Raw genomic sequence first — 22,462 nt, forward strand, 5'->3', positions numbered from 1 at the left:
GTGGTTGACAGGGCCCTCAACCGTGTCCGACCCATTCCCCGCACCTCTACCCTCACCCCTTCCCCTCCCTCCCAGAACCGTGACAGGGTTCCCCTTGTCCTCACTTTTCATCCCACCAGCCTCCATATCCAAAGGATCATCCTCCGCCATTTTCGCCACCTCCAGCGTGATGCCACTACCAGTCGCATCTTCCCCTCCCTTCCCCTGTCAGCATTCCGAAGGGATCGTTCCCTCCGCGACACCCTGGTCCACTCCTCCATTACCCCCACCACCTCGTCCCTGTCCCAGGGCACCTTCCCTTGCAATCGCCCAATACCTGCCCATTTACCTCCTCTCTCCTCACTATCCCAGGCCCCAAACACTCCTTTCAGGTGAAGCAGCGATTTACTTGTACTTCTTTCAATGTAGTATACTGTATTCGCTGCTCACAGTGTGGTCTCCTCTACATTGGGGAGACCAAGCGCAGACTGGGTGACCGCTTTGCGGAACATCTCCGCTCAGTCCGCAAGCAGGACCCTGAGCTTCCGGTTGCTTGCCATTTCAACACTCCCCCCTGCTCTCATGCTCACATCTCTGTCCTGGGATTGCTGCAGTGTTCCAGTGAACATCAACGCAAGCTCGAGGAACAGCATCTCATCTACCGATTAGGCACACGACAGCCTGCCGGACTGAACATTGAGTTCAATAATTTCAGAGCATGACAGCCCCCCACTTTACTTTCATTTTTAGTCATTTTTAGTTATTTTTTCTTTCTTTTTTTTCTTCCTTTTTTTTGCATTCCTTTTTACATTTTTTGCATTTATTTCATTTCATCTTAGTTTGTTCAGTTTGCTTACCCACTGTTTTTTTCAGGTTGTTTTTCTTCAGGTTTGCACTTGCTGATGTTCTATATTCAGTATATTCACACCTAATCTGTACTAATGCTTTGTCTTTCAAAACACCATTAACATATTGTTTGCCTTTGCTCTGTGACCTTTTGGTCAGCTATGTGGCCTGGTCCAATCTGCACCTTCTCCTTTGTTATCTCTTGCCCAACCCCCACCTCACTTGTTTATAATCTGTGACTTTTCTAATATTTGTCAGTTCCGAAGAAGGGTCACTGACCCGAAACGTTAACTCTGCTTCTCTTTCCACAGATGCTGCCAGACCTGCTGAGTGAATCCAGCATTTCTTGTTTTTGTTTCAGATTTCCAGCATCCGCAGTATTTTGCTTTTATATTAGTGAAGAAGTGGTGGTTGGGGCCAGAAAACTGGAAATTGTCAAAATGACGGAGGGCGTCAGAAGAGTCACAGATGTAGGTGGGAAGAGACTAGACCAGTGGAGAAAAAATAGAGTCAAGATAGGAAGAAATAAGTTCAGTGGGGCAGGAACAGGCTGAAACAATGGGTCTGCTGGGACAGTCCTGTTTGTGGATTTTGGGAAGGCGATAGAAGCGGGCTGTCCGGGGTTGCGGGACTATGAGGTTGGAAGCTGTAGAGGGAAGATCTCCAGGGGAGATGAGGTCAGTGACAGTCCTGTGGACAGTAGCTTGATGTTCGGTGGTGGGGTCATGGTCCAGGGGGAAGTAGGAACAAGTGTCTGAGAGTTGGCGATGAGCATCTGCAAGGTAGAGGTCAGTACGCCAGACAACAACAGCACCACCCTTGTCTGCAGGTTTGATGACAAGGTCGGGGTTAGACCTGAGAGAACGGAGTGCGGCAAGTTCAGAGGGGGACAGGTTAGAGTGAGTAGGGGGGCAGAGAAATTGAGACGGCTGATGTCTCGCCAACAGTTTTCAATGAAAAGGTCAAGAGCAGCGAAGAGGCCAGATGGAGAGGTCCAGGTAGAAGGGAAATATTGGAGGTGGGTGAATGGGTTCGCTGGTCTTGGGGAGGACTCCTGGTCAAAGAAGTGAGCACGGAGGCGAAGACAATGGCGACGGAAGAAGAGCTCAACGTCATGCTGAGCACGAAATTCATTGAGGTGGGGCGTAAGGGGATAAAACTGAGACCTTTGCTGAGTACAGTATGTTCAGCATCAAAGAGGGGGAGGTCAGAGGGAATAGTAAATACACGGCAAGGGGTCAAATCAGAAGGGGTAGGGTCAGAGGGAAGTGAAGGGGAAGAAGGATCTGTAGGGGCATTGGTCCCCATCAGCTGCTGGAGCTTGCGTTCCTTAACACCTGAAAGGAAGAAAATTAGTTTTTTGTTAACGTGTCGGATGAGACGAAGGATGAAATGAAACTGAGGAGTAGAACAGCTTTGAGATAAGGTGAGGTGGTGCTTCTGGAGAGAGAGAGGTCCAGTGTGTACATGTGGCGGCGCATGGCACTGAGTGTGGATCTCAGGATGCGGCGAGAATAGCAGTCCGAGGAACGTTGTATTTCTCGGAGATACCTATTCAAATTTGGATTCAAAACACGAAGGATGAAACTTCAGTTGGAATCCATGTGGAATAAGTCGGAGCTGGAGGCAGTTGCTGAGGAAGGAGATGTGGCTGTGAAAATGAGTTTTGGTGGACACTTTACCAAAGACCAGGAGGGAAATAGAAAGCAATGAAGGTGAACTAGGTAAAAGAGACAAACGAAAATCCTGTCAGAGAACAGCAGGACTTCAAGGTAGGCATTCCTGGAATTGCCATTCTTGGCCATGGGTCCACATTCTGGCTGTCCTTCTGACAGTCTTTATCCTTATGCTCACAGGTAGCAAGAACATTGTACCTGTTGAACAGAATCAGTTTCAGTCGATATGCCCACTCTGACAAGACTTCTCTTATCCTATTCCGGAGTGGGCCTCAAACCCAGGATACCCTCTCCTTCCACATCAATGAAAAATCAATCGGACTCAACTATTAACAGAAGTTGACACCAGCTCCACGCAAAATATGTGCGACCACTGCCCCACACAGGAACTAACATCCCCCACAACTCATCTTCCCATTAATACCAATGATGACACTCCGCAGTACTCACTGTGTGATGTTAAATACTAACTTTTGAAGAGCTGTTTTCACCATCAGGGCCCCAGCCTCAGCCTGGGACACCCTGGGACTGCATAACATCCTCAGAGCCTGCTCAAGCAGGCCAGCAGCCAGTGGCTGGGGTAGGGGTAGGGGAAGGTACTTCACCAGCAGTTTGGCAGCCAGTTTCCCGATCTGGAACAAAAGGAGCACTGTCAGATGAACAGGAGTGAAGGAGTGAACAAGGAACAGAGGAGAGGAATAAGTGGTGATAGGCAGACATCATCAATCATACTGTAAAGTCAGCAGAGAGACAGAAATGAAGTTGGACCTGATCAACAGCACAGTACAGAATGCCACTTCCCAGTGACTGACTGAACCACACTGACCCGGAATAAAACCCAGGGAAGGGACTGATCCACATTGACCCCGGAATAAAACCCAGGGAAGGGACTGATCCACATTGACCCGGAATAAAACCCAGGGAAGGGACTGATCCACACTGACCCGGAATAAAACCCAGGGAAGGGACTGATTCACATTGACCCCGGAATAAAACCCAGGGAAGGGACTGATCCACATTGACCCGGAATAAAACCCAGGGAAGGGACTGATCCACATTGACCCAGAATAAAACCCAGGGAAGAGACTGATCCACATTGACCCAGAATAAAACCCAGGGAAGGGACTGATCCACACTGACCCGGAATAAAACCCAGGGAAGGGACTGATTCACATTGACCCTGGAATAAAACCCAGGGAAGGGACTGATCCACATTGACCCGGAATAAAACCCAGGGAAGGGACTGATCCACATTGACCCAGAATAAAACCCAGGGAAGAGACTGATCCACATTGACCCAGAATAAAACCCAGGGAAGAGACTGATCCACATTGACCCAGAATAAAACCCAGGGAAGAGACTGATCCACATTGACCCGGAATAAAACCCAGGGAAGGGACTGATTCACATTGACCCAGAATAAAACCCAGGGAAGGGACTGATCCACACTGACCCGGAATAAAATCCAGGGAAGAGACTGATCCACATTGACCCAGAATAAAACCCAGGGAAGGGACTGATCCACATTGACCCGGAATAAAACCCAGGGAAGGGACTGATTCACATTGACCCCGGAATAAAACCCAGGGAAGGGACTGATCCACATTGACCCGGAATAAAACCCAGGGAAGGGACTGATCCACATTGACCCAGAATAAAACCCAGGGAAGGGACTGATCCACATTGACCCAGAATAAAACCCAGGGAAGGGACTGATCCACATTGACCTGGAATAAAACTACACCCCCCCCACCCCACCCGAGGGACTGATCCACACTGGTCTAGTTTGCCTCACCTCATTTGTTCCATCCATCAAACAGCCCAATAGCACCAGTAGGTTCGAATGGGAGAAGAATTCCCAGCAGCCTCTTTGCCTTGCCAGGTTCAATAACTTTGCCATGTCTTCTGTTATAGAGAGAAAAAGGAGAGTAACAGGGTCTTCAATCCGTGCGTTTGATCCTGCCTAAAGACAACCCATCACTTCAGGGAGCCTTCGCATAGCACAGTGTGTTCACAGGTATAAAACCACAAAATATTATACAATTCTCACCTCAATATACAACACATTTTCAAATACTTTTCATTTTGGGCTGAGTGAAACCAAAGATCTGAGACAAGGAAATCAAATCATTGGCCTGGAATGTACGTGCACTGTGGGGAGAGATTAAATGGGTAGGTGGAGCCCATGATAGAGTGAGGTGCACATAGGCTGTGGGAGGAAATTAGTGTCCATGACAAAAGTGTATGCGTTGTAGCAGAAATGCAATAAATTATCTTTTTTGCATTCCACATTTTCTCATGTTATTACAGTTCCAACACTAACAACTACTTACATTAGATGTAAAAACCACTCCCATGGTGATTCATAGAGGCATGAGGAACAAATGGACTCTGAGCCAAAGGAGGAGATATTAGGAGGGGTGAAGAAAAGCTTGGTTGAAAAGGTGGGTTTAAGGCAGGTCTTAAAGCGGAGAGGTGGCAGTTAACAGACAGAATCGCAGGGTGTTTTCTGAGGAGCTGAAGCCATGGCTTTAATCAGTTGGGCAAAAGAAGAGGGAGGGGTTTCACAGAGAGGCCAGAGTCAATGGAACAAAGAGCTTGGCAAGGGGATTTGCAGATCTGGAGAACTAGGGAGAAATGAGGCTGAGAGTTTTGACAAGATATTGAGCACAGGGAACCAATGAAGATTTGAGAGAGTAGGGGTGGTGGTGAATGGGATGTGGTTTGAGATGGGTTGTGGATGAGCTGACATTTGTACAGGAGGAAGGTTTTTTTTAATTCATTCATTCATGGGATGTGGGTGTCACTGGCCAGGCCAGCATTTATTGCCCATCCCTAATTGCCCTTGAGAAGATGGTGGCGAGCTGCCTTCTTGAATCGCTGCAGTCCATTTGGGGTAGGTACACCCACAATGCTGTTAGGAAGGGAGTTCCAGGATTTTGACCCAGCGACAGTGAAGGAACGGCGATATAGTTCCAAGTCAGGATGGTGTGTGGCTTAGAGGGGAACTTGCAGGTGGTGGTGTTCCCATGCAACTGCTGCCCTTGTCCTTCTAGTTGGTAGAGGTCGCGGGTTTGGAAGGTTCTGTCGAAGGAACCTTGGTGCGTTGCTGCAGTGCATCTTGTAGATGGTAAACACTGCTGCCACTGTGCATCGGTGGTGGAGGGAGTGAATGTTTGTGGATGGGTTGCCAATCAAGCAGGCTGCTTTGTCCAGGATGGTGTCGAGCTTCTCGAGTGTTGTTGGAGCTGCACCCATCCAGGCAAGTGCAGAGTATTCCATCACACTCCTGACTTGTGCCTTGTATATGGTGGACAGGCTTTGGGGAGTCAGGAAGTGAGTTACTCGCCTCAGGATTCCTAGCCTCTGACCTGCTCTTGTAGGCAGGGTATTTATATGGCTACTCCAGTTCAGTTTTTGGTCAATGGTAGCCCCTAGGATGTTGATAGTGGGGGATTCAGCGATGGTAATGCCATTGAATGTCAAGGGGAGATGGTTAGATTCTCTCTTGTTGGAGATGGTCATTGCCTGACACTTGTGTGGCACGAATATTACTTGCCACTTATCAGCCCAAGCCTGGATATTGTCCAAGTCTTGCATAGGCCGTCTAGTCGAATCTGCAGATAACAAAGGCACAGAATAAAGGTTTCAGAACAGATGAGCTGAGGCAGGGAGACAGGCAACATTATGGAGGTTGAAATAGGTAGTCTCATTGTTAAAGAGGAAGCTCAGCTCAGAGTCAAATGGACTGTGATGTTGTGAAAAGTCTGGTTCAGCCTGAGATAGTGGCTTGGGAAAGGGATTGAATCAGCGTGAGTTGAGTCCTTGGGGATACCTGGTACCTACCAGGTGACCAATTAGTTCAACCTCAAGGGGGAAGGTGGGGGGGGTAGGTACGGGAGACAGATGTAGATATCAGCCTCAAGGAGTAAGGGGGAATTGGCGTGGGGACGAGAGACAGAGATGTAGATATCAAATCCCAGGGTACAAGCTAACAGAAGAGGCAATCTAGTTCAGAAAGTACAGAAGATACTGCCAGAGAACAGAACCATGTCGAGGTGAATTCTGAGTCTGAGGTTTAAGCTAAGCAGCAGACAGCATCTGCACAGAAAGGGCCGGCTGTGGCCCTTGGGTGTAAGATACATTGAACTGGTACCCGGCAGCAAGTGAGTTACTGGCGAGCACCCAGCAAGCTGAGCCCGATATTAATTTGTGCCCTCCTTTTCTGAAGGTGCTGAGGTTTCTTCAACAGGAACTTGGTAGATTCCCATCACTCAACCAACAAGAGTTGTTCCTGATGCTTACGAGGTGGCTGTCCCTTTTTCTTGGTCGGGCTCCACGTGTCTGCACAGGTCTCCAGCAGTGCCTCCATCAGCAGTAATGCTGTTTTCTTCCTCTGGTAGTTCAGACTTGGCAACAGAGAGCTGACACTCAGCTCCAGCAGCCACTGTACGAAACCTGCAACAAAACAAGCAGAGGGGATCAGCACTGCTCACAGACCGTTGATGGTCAGTGAGCGAGCTAGTGGGTGGGGAAGAAACATAAATGGGGGATGTAATAATGATAGGGGTATGTACAGGGGGTAATAGTGATGGGGGTAATAATGATGGGGGTATGTACAGGGGGTACGGAGACATGGCTGCAGGGTGACCAAGGATGGGAACTGAACATCCAGGGGTATTCAATATTTCGGAAGGACAGGCAAAAAGGGAAAGGAGGTACAGTAGCATCGTTAGTAAAAGAGAAAATCAATACAATAGTGAGGAAGGATATTAGCTCAGAGAATCTTGATGTGGAATCTGTATGGGTGGAGCTAAGAAACACCAAGGGGCAGAAAATGTTGGTGGGGGTTGTATATAGACCCCCAAACAGCAGTGGTGATGTAGAGGAGGGCATTAAACAGGAAATTAGAGACGCATACAATAAGGGTGCGACTGTAATTATGGATGAATTTAATCTATATACAGATTGGGCAAACCGAATTAGCAATAATACTGTAGAGGAGGAATTCCTGGAGTGCGTACATGATGGTTTGTTGGACCAATATGTTGAGGAACCAACTAGAGAACAGGCCATCCTAGACTGAGTATTGTGTAATGAGAAAGGATTAGGTAACAATCTTGTTGTGCGGGGTCCCTTGGGGAAGAGCGAGCATAACATGATAGAATTCTTCATTAAGATGGCGAGTGAGAGAGTTGATTCCAAAACCAGGGTCCTGAATCTAAATAAAGGAAACTATGAAGGTATGAGGTGCAAGTTGGCTATGATAGATTAGGGAACGTTACTTAAAGGGTTGACAGTGGATAGGCAATGGCCAGCATTTAAAGAGCGTGTGCATGAATTACAACAATTGTTCATTCCTGTCTGGCGCAAAAATAAAACAGGAAGGGTGGCTCAAATGTGGCTTACAAAAGAAATTAGGGATAGTATTAGATCCAAGGAGAAGAAATATAAAATGGCCAGAACAAGCAGCAAACCTGAGGATTGGAAGCAGTTTAGAATTCAGCAAAGAAGGACAAAGGGATTGATTAAGGGGAAAATAGAGTATGAGAGTAAGCTTGCAGAGAACATAAGAACTGATTGTAAAAGCTTCTGTAGATTTGTGAAGAGAAAAAGATTAGTGAAGACAAATGTAGGTCCCTTACAGTCAGAAACGGGGGAATTTATAATAGGGAACAAAGAAATGGCAGACCAATTAAAGACATACTTTGATTCTGTCTTCACAAAGGAGGACACAAATTACCTCCCAGAAATGTTCGGGAACACAGGGTCTAGTAAGAAGGAGGAACTGTATGAGTATTCGTAGAGAAATGGTGTTAGGGAAATTGATGGGATTGAAGGCCGATAAATCCCCAGGGTCTGATAATCTTCATCCCAGAGTACTTAAGGAAGTGGCCCCTGAAATAGTAGATGCATTGCTTGTCATTTTTCAAAATTCTATAGACTCTGGAACAGTTCCAATGGATTGGAGGGTACCTAATGTAACCCCACTATTTTAAAAAAGAGGTAGAGAGAAAACAGGGAATTATATCATCAGTTAGGAAAAATGCTAGAGTCCATTATAAAAGCTGTATTAGCAGAGCACTTGGAAAACAAATGACAGGATTGGACAAAGTCAACATGGCTTTACGAAAGGGAAATCGTGCTTGACAAATCTAGTGGAATTTTTTGAGGATGTAACTAGTAGAATAGATAAGGGAGAACCAGTGGATGTGGTGTATTTGGACTTCCAGAAGGCTTTTGATAAGCTCCCACATCAAAGATCAGCATACAAAATTAAAGCACATGGGATTGGGGGTAAGGTACTGACATGGATAGAGAACTGGTTGGCAGACAGGAAACAAAGAGTAGGAATAAACGGGTCTTTTTTTGAGTGGCAGGCAGTGACTAGTGGGGTACTGCAGGGATCAGTGCCAGGCCTCCAGCTACTCACAGTATATATTAATGATATAGATGAGGGAATTGAGTGTAATATATTTAAGTTTGCAGATGACACAAAGCTGGGTGGGAGTGTGAGCTGTGAGGAGGATGCAGAGAAGCTCCAGTGTGATTTGGACAGGTTGAGTGAGTGGGCAAATACATGGCAGATGCAGTATAATGTGGATAAATGTGAGGTTATCCACTTTGGTGGCAAAAACAGGAAGGCAGATTATCTGAATGGCGACCGATTGGGAAAGGGGGAGGTGCAGCAAGACCTGGGTGTCCTTGTACACCAGTCGCTGAAAGTAAGCATGCAGGTGCAGCAGGCAGTTAAAAAGGCAAAAGATATGTTGGCCTTCATAGCGAGAGGATACGAGTACAAAGAACAAAGAACAGTACAACACAGGAACAGGCCATTCGGCCCTCCAAGCCTGCGCAGATCTTGATGCCTGTCGAAACTAAAACCGTCTGCATTTCCGGGGTCCGTATCCTTCTATTCACATCCTATTCATGTATTTGTCAAGATGCCTCTTTAACGTCGCTATCGTACCTGCTTCCACCATCTCCCCCGGCAGCAAGTTCCAGGCACTCACCACCCTTCGTTTTAAAAAATTTGCCTCGCACATCCCCTCTAAATTTTGCCCCTCGCACCTTAAACCTATGTCCCCGAGTAACTGACTCTTCCACCCTGGGAAAAAGCTTCTGACTATCCACTCTGTCCATGCCACTCATAACTTTGTAAACCTCTATCATGTCACCCCTCCACCTCTGTCATTCCACTGAAAACAATCCGAGTTTATACAACCTCTCCTCATAGCTAATGCCCTCCAGACCAGGCAATATCCTGGTAAACCTCTTCTGTACCCTCTCCAAAGCCTCCACATCCTTCTGGTAGTGTGGCAACCAGAATTGCACGCAATATTCTAAGTGTGGCCTAACTAAGGTTCTATACAGCTGCAGCAGGACTTGCCAATTTTTATACTCTATACCCCGACCGAGGATGGCTTGCTACAATTATACAGGGCCTTGGTGAGACCACATCTGGAATAGTGTGCGCAGTTTTGGTCTTCTTATCTAAGGAAAGATGTTCTTGCTATGGAGGGAGTGCAGCGAAGGTTCACCAGACTGATTCCTGGGATGGCAGGACTGACGTATGGAGAGACATTGGGTTGATCAGGCTTGTATTCGTTAGAGTTTAGAAGAATGAGAGGGGATCTCATAGAAACCTGCAAAATTCTAACAGGACTGGACAGACTAGATGCAGGGGGAGTCCAAGACCAGGGGTCAGACTCTCAGGATAAGGTAAACCATTTAGGACTGAGATGAGGAGGGAGTGGTGAACCACCCAGAGATTGGTGAACCTGCGGAATTCTCTACCACAGAAATCAGTTGAGGCCAAATCATTAAATATATTCAAGAAAAAGTTAGATATAGTTCTTGGGGCTAAAGGGATCAAGGGATATGGGGAGAAAGTGGGAACAGAGTACTGAGTTTGGATGATCAGCAATGATCGTATTGAATGGCGGTGCAGGCTCGAAGGGCCGAGTGGCCTACTCCTGTTCCTATTTTTCTATGTTTCTATGTAATAATGATGGGGGGTATGTACAGGGGGTAATAATGATGGGTATGTATATGGGGTAATTATAGGGGTTATATACAGGAGGGTAATGATGGGGTGGGGGGAGTGGGGGGGGGGGGGGGGAGAGGGGGGGAGTATGTCCAGTGGGGTAATGATGGGAGGGGATACAATAAGGGGGTGATAATGACAGTTACATTTGCTTAGTAAATATATCCGAATTTTAAATCAAGGTAAGGATAACAGCAAGCGAATTACTAAGAGTATTAGCACAAAGCAAGTCGAGAGACTGATACTCCAATGTAGTACTGAGGAAGTGCTGCACCGTAGGAGATGCCATCTTTCTGCTAATAAGTTAAACCAAGATCCCCTCTACCCTCTCAGGTGGGCATATGAGGTCCGATGACACTATTTGGAAGGAGAGCAGAAGAGTTTTGCCCGGTGTTCTAGCCAGTATTTATCCATCAAGCAACATCACAAAAAAAAGTTATCTGGTCATTATTAGATGGCTGTCTGTGGGACCTTGCTGTGCACAATTGCCTGACTACACTTAAAAAGTACTTCATTGGCTGTGAAGTGTTTTGGGATGTCCTGAGATCACGAAAGGCGCTTTGTAAATACAAGTCTTTCTATTTAGTCGTTCCCTCCTGGGCCCACAGCACTGGACCCTCAACCATGATCTGAGGCACCAGAGAACCAACAAAGAAGGGACCCCCGTTCAGATTCTCCATCCAGACCTGCATTCAGGCTCAGGCCTTCCTGAACAATGGGGCACACTTCCCAAGGAAGGACCCAGCAAGCTGATCACTTGTTTCCACTTTTTCTTCCCACTTTCTTTCCTGCTTTTCACTCCTCCAAAAGCCTTCCTTCCAGTCACCATGCCTCCTTTCATTTCTCCCCTCTTGGGCTTTGCCCTCCCAAATTCCTATTTCAACCCTTCAGTAATCCCTGACCTACCTGCTCTCCTGCTGCCAACTCAGGCTTCACTCCCTCTTAGATAGGCCTACAGCTTCCCTCTCTTGGTATCCTCCAAAGAGCTCATTGAGGTACTCATCACTACCTCCTTACGAGCAACAACCCCAAGCACCCCATCCTACTTTCTCACTGAACCTCACACCGTGCCCACTGGGAGATAATCTTTCCCATCAACTTCCTGTCCCACTCAATCCTCCCAATGCTGATCCTGCAGACTCTGCCAACAGATCAGCGCTCACTAGAGGCCTGCTACCTGACCCGAACCTGACGGGACCTGACAACATGTGTCAGGTTCAAGTCAGGTCGGGCCCATCTTCAGGGTATGGAGTTCGGGTTCTAGTCAGGTCGGGCTGGACACACACGTTAAGTGTTCAGCTGGTAAGTATTGAAATTAAAAAACTAACCTGAGCTGGGAGTCTGGGACGAAACTGAGTCTGCGCAGTGAGGGAGTGACATCACTATGACATCATCGCGCATGCGCTGCAGCTTCATGGAGCTTCCCAATCGGAAGGTAAGTAAAGGGATGGTCGGGTAGGGCTCGGGTCGGGTCGAGCCAGGTCGGGTCGGGCTCGGGGCAAAATCGGAGGGACTCGGGCCCGCGCTGTGGTTCGGTCAGGTTCTTTATTCCCGACTTGAGCAGGCCTCCAGCGCTCACCACCCTTCTCCACATCTCCCTCCAGAATGTCTGTTCACTTGTCAGCAAGGCCCTTGCCATTCATGAGCTTAAAGTGGATGATCGCATTGACATCATGGCCTTAATGAAAATCTGGTTGTGGTGTGCTGACTGTTAATTGTATCTTATATGCAAGCATTAACTGGGGATTCACTTGAGCCCCCTATAAATAGACACAGATTAAGCTGTGGTTGTTGGGTGAGGAGGTGTATGTGTAAATCTATAAATTAATATTTGCAAGTACATAGTTCCCTGAAAGTGGCAACACAGGTAGACAGGATGGTGACGAAGGCGTATGGCGTGCTTGCCTTCATCGGCTGAGGCACTGAGTACAAGAGTTGGACGTCATGTTACAGTTGTACATAACGTTGGTTAGGCCGCATTTGGAGTACTGTGTGCAGTTCTGGTCGCCGCACTACAGGAAAGATGTGATTAAGCTAGCGAGGGTGCAGAAAAGATTCACAAGGATGTTGCCTGGTTTGGAGGGCTTGAGTTATAAAGAGAGATTGGATCGGCTGGGTCTGTTTTCCCTCGAGCGAAGGAGACTGAGAGGGGACATGATAGAGGTATATAAAATTATGAGAGGCATCGATCGGGTAGATAGCCAGAGTCTGTTTCCCATGGTAGGGGTGAGTAAAACTAGAGGGCATAGATTTAAGGCGAGAGGGAGGAGGTTTAAAGAGGATCAAAGGGGTAAATATTTCACACAAAGAATATTGGGTATCTGGAATGAGCTGCCAGAGGAGGTGGTGGAGGCAGGAACAGTAGCAACATTTAAGAGGCATCTAGACAGGTACATGAATGAGCAAGGCATAGAGGGATATGGAATTAATGCAGGCAGGTGGGATTAGTATAGATAGGCATTATGGTCGGCAAGGACGCGGTGGGCCGAAGGGCCTGTTTCTATGCTGTACGACTCTATGACTCTAATATAAAACTTTGAAAAGATTAGTTCCAGTTCTATCCTTCATCAACTGATTTTCTGGAATAGAACATGGTCAGAAAAAAAACTTCAGACAGAAAACTACAATCCTAGTAGCCATTGTGGAAATGGCAGAAAACGAGAGTAAATTGTCAGGGTATGATTACCCTCCGATGCTCTCCAAGTCTGAGTCATACAACCAGCAGAAAAATGAAGTGGATATGTCGACATGGGTTATATTCCTACCAAAGAGGAAACAAGATATGTCCTTGGCTTTGCTACTTCCTACAAGACGTAAAATCCGAAGTGTTTTGTGAGCTGAGTGCCCATCAGCTGGGTAGTGAAGATGTGTACCTTCTATTAAATTAGATTTCTTGGATGAAATTTACAAAAAAAATGACCCGTTAAATGCCTGAGGTATGGTCAGAATTTGATAGATTTCAGTAAACTGATGGTTATTGCGTGGACGAATATATCACATTTTAAAAGACTGTATAAAAGATTGAAAAAATTCAATTTGGGGATCCCAGGATCAGTACCAGCATTTAAATTGCTGGATGGTGCCAGGGTGGCTATAATGAACAGGCTCCTGCTTCGAACTGGTGTTTGTTACTCGGAGAAGACCTTTTTGGACCAGACATCTGTTACCTTGAAAAATATCCTGGGGAACAGTCAACCTTCATTGAACAAATGAGATATCCCACGTTAACACAAAAATAAATGATTACCAGATTGCAAAATGGGCCAGATACTGGATGCAGGCATCAATATCATTGAGGCGTTAAAGACAGACAGAATGAGGATAAAAGTGCCTTTAGCAGATCTGGCCATTACAGCAGAAGATACAATTGTAACAGCAACATTAGATGAATGAATCCCAGGAGCACCCAAGGAACAGTTACAGGTGTGACTTAAAGTATCATTATGTGGTGAACTGCCCAAAGTGGAAAGGCTAGGTCCTCAAAAGGAGACATGCTGCAGAGAATTCTGAGGAAGAGGATGAAGATAATGATGAATCCAAACAAAATATACTGGTAAAAAGAAGTTTTAATCCTGTGATGCATGTGTTAATCGCAGACTCCTTTAACTGTGCAGTGCTAGATAGTGCTTGAACTTGGACAGTATGTGGAACAGCTTAGTTAAAGTATTACTTTGAGTCACCAAGTAGAGGACAGACACAAGGTAAAGGAATATAAAAGTACTACTTGTTTTAGGTTTGATGATGACAGCACATTGAGGTCACAAAATAACTTTGTAATTCCATGTAAAATAGCTGCAATAAACCATTTTATAACAACTGTCTAAGGAGATACATTTGCTGTTGAGTAAACCTTCTATGTAAAAATAACAAATGAAACTTGACATGGAGCATGATAAGGCAATTATTTTTGGAAAGTCAGTGGTTCTGCAGTTGAAACAGTCAGAATATTACTGTACCCCCTTAACAAAACCTGATATTTCTCATTAGTGTTAGACAAGCATTAATGGCACCAGGAGATAAGAATCAGAGATTAAAAAAATCAATTGTCTTAAAGTTACAAGACAATTTGCTCACTCTACTTGTCAAAGGTTAAAAATCCAGCCAAAATATGCAAGTGTATTTGACGAAGAGTATACGAATAGAAGAGATTAGCGAGATGTGTGAAATCAGAAAAAGGTATCGGAGGATGCCATCACGTCCTATTATAAGCCTTTCCTTGGCATGTGAGTGTAACAAGGTAATTACCATGGATCTAAAGGTATGAGACAAAGACAGGAATATTTCCATCGTACATTTTGTAGTCCTGCCATCAGGTGGCAGGACTATATCTCCAACACAGAAGTCCTTGAAGCGGCCAACATCCCCAGCTTATACACACTACTGAGTCAGCGGCGCTTGAGATGGCTTGGCCATGTGAGCCGCATGGAAGATGGCAGGATCCCCAAAGACACATTGTACAGCGAGCTCGCCACTGGTATCAGACCCACCGGCCGTCCATGTCTCCGTTATAAAGACGTCTGCAAACGCGACATGAAATCGTGTGACATTGATCACAAGTCGTGGGAGTCAGTTGCCAGCATTCGCCAGAGCTGGCGGGCAGCCATAAAGACAGGGCTAAATTGTGGCGAGTCGAAGAGACTTAGTAGTTGGCAGGAAAAAAGACAGAGGCGCAAGGGGAGAGCCAACTGTCCAACAGCCCCAACAAACAAATTTCTCTGCAGCACCTGTGGAAGAGCCTGTTACTCCAGAATTGGCCTTTATAGCCACTCCAGGCGCTGCTTCACAAACCACTGACCACCTCCAGGCGCGTATCCATTGTCTCTCGAGATAAGGAGGCCCAAAAGAAAAGACATTTTGTAGCCCTGATGACCAGATTTAGTCTTTCTACAATAATACTTAGGAAGGACAAAAGGATTATTATAGACAAAATCATGGAGAAATGGATAGGGACCAGACTTGGGGCACCAGCAAAGTTTCTCACTGATAATGGAGGGAAATTTGCCACATGTGAAAACATAAAGATCATGTTATAACTAGTGCAGCTAAAAGGGCTTTCAGCAATGGACTCTGTGAAAGGAATCATGCAGTGATCAATGAAATGCTGCATAAAAATTTAGCTGATCAAACCAAACTGCAAATTGACAACTGACCGGCATGGGCAGTTCATGCAAAAAATTCACTCCTGATGGTGGGAGGGTACGGTCCCTGTCACGCTCACAAAAGGAACAGTTCTAAACTAAAGTGAACTGGAGCAATTATGAATTGTAAAAATGAACTGGTGAATTAAACTCCAAAGAAAACGACACATTTTGCTGCAGACAAGATGCAGTAAGAGGTCAGGTGACCCTCCTGTACTGCAAATACACATCGTGACTGTTGAATACTAAACTTATCACCACGTCTGGACTAGTTCCAGGGAAGGCACATTAAAATGCAGAACAGCCCATGAATGCTAAATGGCTCCTCCCTTCAAGATTTGAGTTGACAATGACCGTCACAGACAGTGGACTCCGGATGTAAAGCCAAGATAATAGGTGGGAAATATCACCACTTTATCAAGATGAGTCACATTCCAACCCCACTGTGTAACAATGGCCCACGTTCAAAGACATTGAGTGGACACATCAAGGGAGAGTACTGAGGCAGAGACTCCGAAGGTGACCTTGAAAACTCTCCATCCGAGAAACTTTAACAAGATTGTTCACCGACTTTGACTGAATCTTAAACAAAGGAATCTGCAATACTTCCGTGAACCAAGACAAGGAACATCAGGCCTGCAAAGCTGTTAAAAATTCCTCCAAGGTTTCAAAATGAACTCTTCTTCCAACAATTGGACTTAAATGCATGCTATCCTCTAATGTCTATCTTTTCTTGTGTCTGTGCATGTCTGTGCCTGAGTGAGTGGGTGATTATTTTATTTAGAGATACAGCACTGAAACAGGCCCTTCGGCCCACCGAGTCTGTGCCGACCATCAACCTCCCATTTATACTAACCCTACAGTTATCCCATATTCCCTATCACCTCCCTACACTAGGGGCAATTTACAATGGCCAATTTACCTATCACCTGCAAGTCTTTGGATGTGGGAGGAAACCGGAGCACCCAGCGAAAACCCACACGGTCACAGGGAGAACTTGCAAACTCCGCACAGGCAGTACCCAGAATTGAACCCGGGTCCCTGGAGCTGTGAGGCTGCGGTGCTAACCACTGCGCCACTGTGCCGCCCTAGTGATGTTATTAACATTTTTGAGTATTGTTTAATAAATAGTTATCTTTCTTTTTAAACCTACGAAAAAAACTGTTGTTTGTTTATTTAACCCTTAAAACACTCTGATTAAAGCAGTATTTTAAAAAAACTATCTGCAATCAGTTGAGAGGTGAAAAGTGGAAATCATCCACACCATTTCCAACTTGTCTGTAAGATCCCTATCAATTATTCTATGAGGAAAACCCCAAACTGCCTTCTGTACTGTGCGATGCTCTTTCTGCTCTCGAAGATACTCCAACTGGTTGCATTTTTTTCTGCACCCATGAATGCCCTACATGGAGGGACAGGGGCTTTCATCAAGGCAGAGAAAGCTCAGAGAGCTCCGAGGCATTACAGAAGACCATCCAGACAGAAGTTAATTCAGAAGATTTGGTGCATTATTAAAGAGCGGGTCATAGGACATGGAAAGGCTCTGGTAAGGTAATAGGTCATGATGGTAAGACAGTACCTATCAAACAACAATTTACATTTATATGGCGCCTTTAACATAATAAAATGTCCCAAGGTGCCCCTCAGGAGCATTGTAAAACAAAATATGACACCGAACCACAAAAGGCGATATTAGGTCAGATGACTCAAAGCTTGGTCAAAAAATGTAGGTTTTAAGGAGTGTCTTAAAAGGAGGAAAATGGGGAGCTGTAGGGAGGGAATTCCAGAGATTAGAGTCTCGGCAACTGAAGGCGCGGCCACTATTGGTGGAGCGATTGAAATCGGGGATGCTGAAGAAGCCAGGATTAGAGGAGCACAGGAATATTGAAGGGTGGGGGGGGGAGGGGGCTGGAGGAGATTACAGAGATAGGGAGGGGATGCGGCCATGGAAGGATTTGAAATCAAGGATGAGAATTTTAAAATAAAGACATTGTTTGACCAGGAGCCAGTGTAGATCAGCAAACACAGAGGTGGTAGGAGAACAGGACTTGATGCAAGACATGGGCAGCAGAGTTTTGGATGACCTCAAATTTACAGAGAGTAGCATGTGGGAGGCCAGCCTGGAGTGCATTGGAATAGTCAAGTTTAGAGGTAACAAGGGTATGAATGAGGCTTTCAGCAGCAGATGAGACGGGGAAAAGTCGGGTGATGTTACAAAGATGGAAGTAGAACAATAGGGAAGGTCTGTGATAGGGTGGAGGACAGGAGAGATTAAATGACAAAAGATTTCATGGTGCAAGTTAAAAGAGACTGATAATGGGAAAAGTAAAGAAACAAAAGATGTGTCTAGAGGAGGTGTGAATGGCAGGATCCTGAATTGCTGCAGTCTGAAAGTAAAGAAAGGAAATAAGAGAGATAAGAGAGTAATAAACTGAACCAGCAAAGAAAAAAGGAACCACACCGGGGGCAGAGATTACAGTCTGAAATTGTTGAACTCAATGCGGAGTCCAGAAGGCTTTAAACTAAATAGTGAGGGGGGGGGGGGGCGGAGGGTTCAATTTAAGAGGGAAGTTTAAAAAGTCGAAAAGTAACCAGAAAGCAGAGGTGCAGGGTAGTGAAGGAGCATACATTAATCAGAATGTGACAGGTTGGGACAGAGAATACAAGCATAAGTGTACAGCAGAAATTAGAACCAGAGTAAAAATGGTAAAAAGTCAAAGCTTAAGGCTCTTTATCTGAATGCATGTAGCATTTGTAACAAGATAGATGAGCTGACTGCACAAATAGAAATAAATGAATATGATTTGATAGCTATCACTGAGACATGGTTGCAGGATGATCAGGACTGGAATCTTAATATTCAAGGATATTCAACATTCCGGAAGAATAGGCAGAAAGGAAAAGGAGGTGGGGTAGCTTTGTTATTAAAGGGAGGGATCAGTGCAGTTGTGAGTAATGATACAGGTGTAATAGATCGTGATGTACAATCAGTTTGGGTGGAAATAAGGAACAGCAAGGGAAAGAAATCAGGGGTGGGAGTGGTCTATAGACCCCCAAGGAGTTGCCTCTCTGTCGGACAAAATATTAATCAGGAAATAATGGAGGTGTGTAAGAAGGGCACTGCAATTAACATGGGTGATTTTAATCTCATATAGACTGGACAAATCAAATTAGCAAGGGCAGCATGGAAGACAAATTTGTAGAGTGCATCAGGGATTGTTTCTGAGAACAATACATTGCAGAACCTATCTGAGAACAGGCTATTTTAGATTTGGTAATGTGTAATGAGGTAGGATTAATAAGAGATCTCATAGCTAAGGATCCTTTAGGGGGAAACGATCATAACATGGTAGAATTTTAAATTCAGTTTGAGGGTGAGCAACTCGGGTCTCAAACCAGTGTCTTCAACTTAAACAAGAGCAATTACTGAGGTATGAAGAAAGAATTGTCTAAAGCGAGCTGGGAAAATAGACTACAGGGAAAGTCAGTAGATGAGCAGTGGTAGACTTTTAAGCAGATATTTCATAACACTCAAACATTTATTCCGGTCAGAAGGAAGGACTCAATGAGAACAATGAACCACTCATGGATAACAAAGGAAGTTAAGGAGAATATCAACACAAAAATAAATGCGGCAAAAGGACAGAGGATTGTAGGCCAGAGGATTGGGAATTTTTTAGAAACCAGCAGCGGATGACTAAAAAGCTAATAAAGAGGGAGAAAATTGATTCTGAGAGTAAATTGGCAAGAAATATAAAAACAAACAGTAAGAGCTTCTACGGGTATATAAAAAGGAAGAGAGTAGCAAAAGCAAGTGTGGGACCCTTAGAGGATGAAAATGGAGAATTAATAACAGGGAAATGGCAGATAATTTAAACCAATATTTTGCATCAGTCTTCACGGTGGAGGGACACTATAAACATCCCAACAATAATAGATGAGAAAGGTGTAAATGGGAGGGAGGAACTTGTAACAGTTTCTATCACGAGGGAAAAGGTGCTGGACAAACTGATGGGACTAAAGGCAGACAAGTCGCCAGGACCTGATGGCCTGCATCAAGGGTTTTAAAAGAAGTGGCTGCAGAGATAGTGGAGGCATTGGTCATAATATACCAAAGCTCACTGGATTCCGGTAGGGTACCAGCGGATTGGAAAACCGCTAATTTCCCACTATTTGAGAAAGGAGGGAGACAGAAAGCAGGAAACTATAGACCAGTTAGCTTAACATCAGTCATTGGGAAAATGCTAGAGTCCATTATTAAGGAAGAAATAGCAGGACATTTAGAAAAACATAATGCAATCAAACAGAGTCAACATGGTTTTATGAGAGGGAAACCATATTTGACAAATTTTGTTAGAGCTCTTTGAGGATCTAACAAGCAGAGTGGATAAAAGGGAACTGGTAGATGTAGTGTATTTGGATTTCCAGAAGGCATTTGATAAGGTGCTACATAAAAGGTTACTGCACAAAATAAGAGCTCAGAGTATTGTGGGTAACGTGTTGGCATGGATTGAGTGTTGGCTAACACAGAGAAGGCAGAGAGTCGGATCAATGGGTCTTTTTCAGGTTGGAAAGCCGTAACTAGTGGAGTGCCACAAGGATCGGTCCTAGGGCCTCAACTATTTACTATCTATATTAATGACTTGGAGGAAGGGAGAGAGTGTAGTGTATCCAAATTTGCTGACAATACAAAAATAGGTGGTAAGGCATGTTGTACTGTTGAGGTGCTGTTCCTCAGAAAACTGAAGGACACAAAGAATCTGCAAAGGGATATAGATAGTTTAAGTGAGTGGACAAAAACTTGGCAGATCGAGTTCAATGTGGGAAAGTGTGAGCTCATCCACTTTGGTAGGAAGAATAAAAAGGCAGATTATTATTTAGATGGAGAAAGACTACAAAACACTGCAGTACAGAGGGATCTGGCTGTTCTTGTACATGAAACACAAAAAGTTAGCATGCAGGTGCAGCAAGTAATTAGGAAGGAAAATGGAATTTTGGCCTTTATTGTTAAGAGGTCAGAGTTTAAAAATAGGGGAGTCTTGTTACAACTGTACAGGGTGTTGGTGAAGCCACACCCTGGAGTACTGCGTACAGTTTTGGTCCCCATATTTACTAGTATTGGAGGCAATTCAGAAAAGGTTTACTAGGCTGATTCCTGGGATGAAGGGGTTGTCTTATCAAGAACGGCTAAACAGATTCGGCCTTTATTCATTGGAGTTTAGAAGAATGAAGGGTGATCTTATTGAAACATATAAGATTCTAAGGGGGCTTGACAGGGTAGATGTTGAGAATATGTTTCTACTGGTGGGGGAATCTTGAACTAGGGGACATAATAACAAAATAAAAGGTCACACATTTAAAACTGAAATGCAAAGGAATTTCTTCTCAGAGGGTGGTGAACCTCTGAAATTCTCTACCTCAGAGTTGTGGAGGCTAGATCACTAAATGTATTTAAGGAGGAGGCAGACAGATTTTTGAAATCTCAAGGAGTCAAGGGTTATGCACAGCAGGCCCGAAAGAGGAGTTGAGGCCTGGGACAGATCAGCCATGATCTTATTGAATGGCCTACTCCTGCTCTTACTTCTTATGTTCTTACGTAAAGTGCCTAATTGAAACAGGAGGTGCTGCTCCTCAGCAAACTGTAGCAGGCCAAGGACAGAAAGGTCAGAATGGGAATGGGGCAGAGGATTAAAATGACAGGTGACTGGAAGCTCGGTTTCACACTTGCGCACTGAATGGAGGTGTCCCACAACATGACCACACAATCTCTTAGTCTCTGCAATGTGAGCAGTGAACACAGTATACGACATTGAAAGAAGTACAAGTAAATCACTGTTGCACCTGGAATGAGCGTTTGGGGCTCTGCGTGGTGAGAAGGGAGGAAGCAAAATGGCTGATGTTGCATCTCTTGCGCTTGCATGGAAAGGTGCCATAAGAAAGGTACAGTTCGTTCCTATCCCCATCCTGATGCCAGTGTCCCTAAAATGGAATCCCTCTTTCCCACACCACTCCGTCAACCACATGCTCATTTCCCGAACCTGCTTATTCCTATGCTAATTTACACGTGGCTCAGGTAATAATTCAGAGATTATGACCCTTGAGGTCCTGTCCTTTAATTTAGCTCCTATTTCTTGGTAGTCTCAAAACAGGACCTCTTGTCTACTCTTCCCTATGTTATTGGTCCTAATATGGACACAACAACTGCATCCTCCCCCTCCCTCTTGAATATCCTTTCAAGCTTGTTCAAGATGTCCCTCACCCTGGCACCAGGAGGCCAATAGACCTTGATCCTGCTTACAAAGGATGCTATCTGCTTCAATTATTGAATAACCTACATGACACCTCCCCTCCTCCCTCTTGGACAGCCTCCTACTCCACTTGCCATGATCCACATTCTGGCTTTCCATCTGTCAGCCTCTGTCCTTATCCTCACAGGCACCAGGTACCTCATACCTGTTGAATAGGATTAGTTTCTGCAGATCCTCATTCTCTATCTCACCTGTGTTCCCCTTACTCTGTACACTATCGTTCACGCCAACACTGTTCTGCATCTCTACCTCTCTCTACGAGGTGTGACCAAAACATGCTGCAAAGAATCCAGGTGCTGTTCCCCTTCCCTATGTGTCAGAGTATCTCCAACACACGCTCCAGTTCAATGAATCTGAGCTGGAGACATTTACTCCAGATGTGTCTGCTTGGGATGGTCTCGCTGTCAACAAACTCCCACATACTGCAGTACAGACGACAACCCGCTCTGTCATATCTTAGTCTAGATT

The 22,462-nt window shown here is 45.1% G+C and overlaps 1 protein-coding gene across 6 annotated transcripts in view; it reads right to left on the reverse strand.

The window, feature by feature from the left end:
- Positions 1-22,462, reverse strand: part of si:ch211-225b11.4 (tRNA (32-2'-O)-methyltransferase regulator THADA) — a 286,781-nt gene that overhangs the window by 160,402 nt on the left and 103,917 nt on the right. For 5 of the 6 annotated variants that reach the window (XM_068055469.1, XM_068055472.1, XM_068055473.1 and 2 more), the window contains 3 exons: positions 6,807-6,959; positions 4,297-4,406; positions 2,973-3,133 (listed from right to left, as the gene is read on the reverse strand). In XM_068055469.1, coding sequence (XP_067911570.1) covers positions 2,973-3,133; positions 4,297-4,406; positions 6,807-6,959 — 424 coding nt within the window. The remainder of the gene's footprint in view (positions 1-2,972; positions 3,134-4,296; positions 4,407-6,806; positions 6,960-22,462) is intronic. The other variant, XM_068055471.1, reaches the window with a different exon arrangement.

This window comes from Heterodontus francisci, chromosome 23, assembly GCF_036365525.1.
Source record: "Heterodontus francisci isolate sHetFra1 chromosome 23, sHetFra1.hap1, whole genome shotgun sequence".
Taxonomy (NCBI): domain Eukaryota; kingdom Metazoa; phylum Chordata; class Chondrichthyes; order Heterodontiformes; family Heterodontidae; genus Heterodontus; species Heterodontus francisci.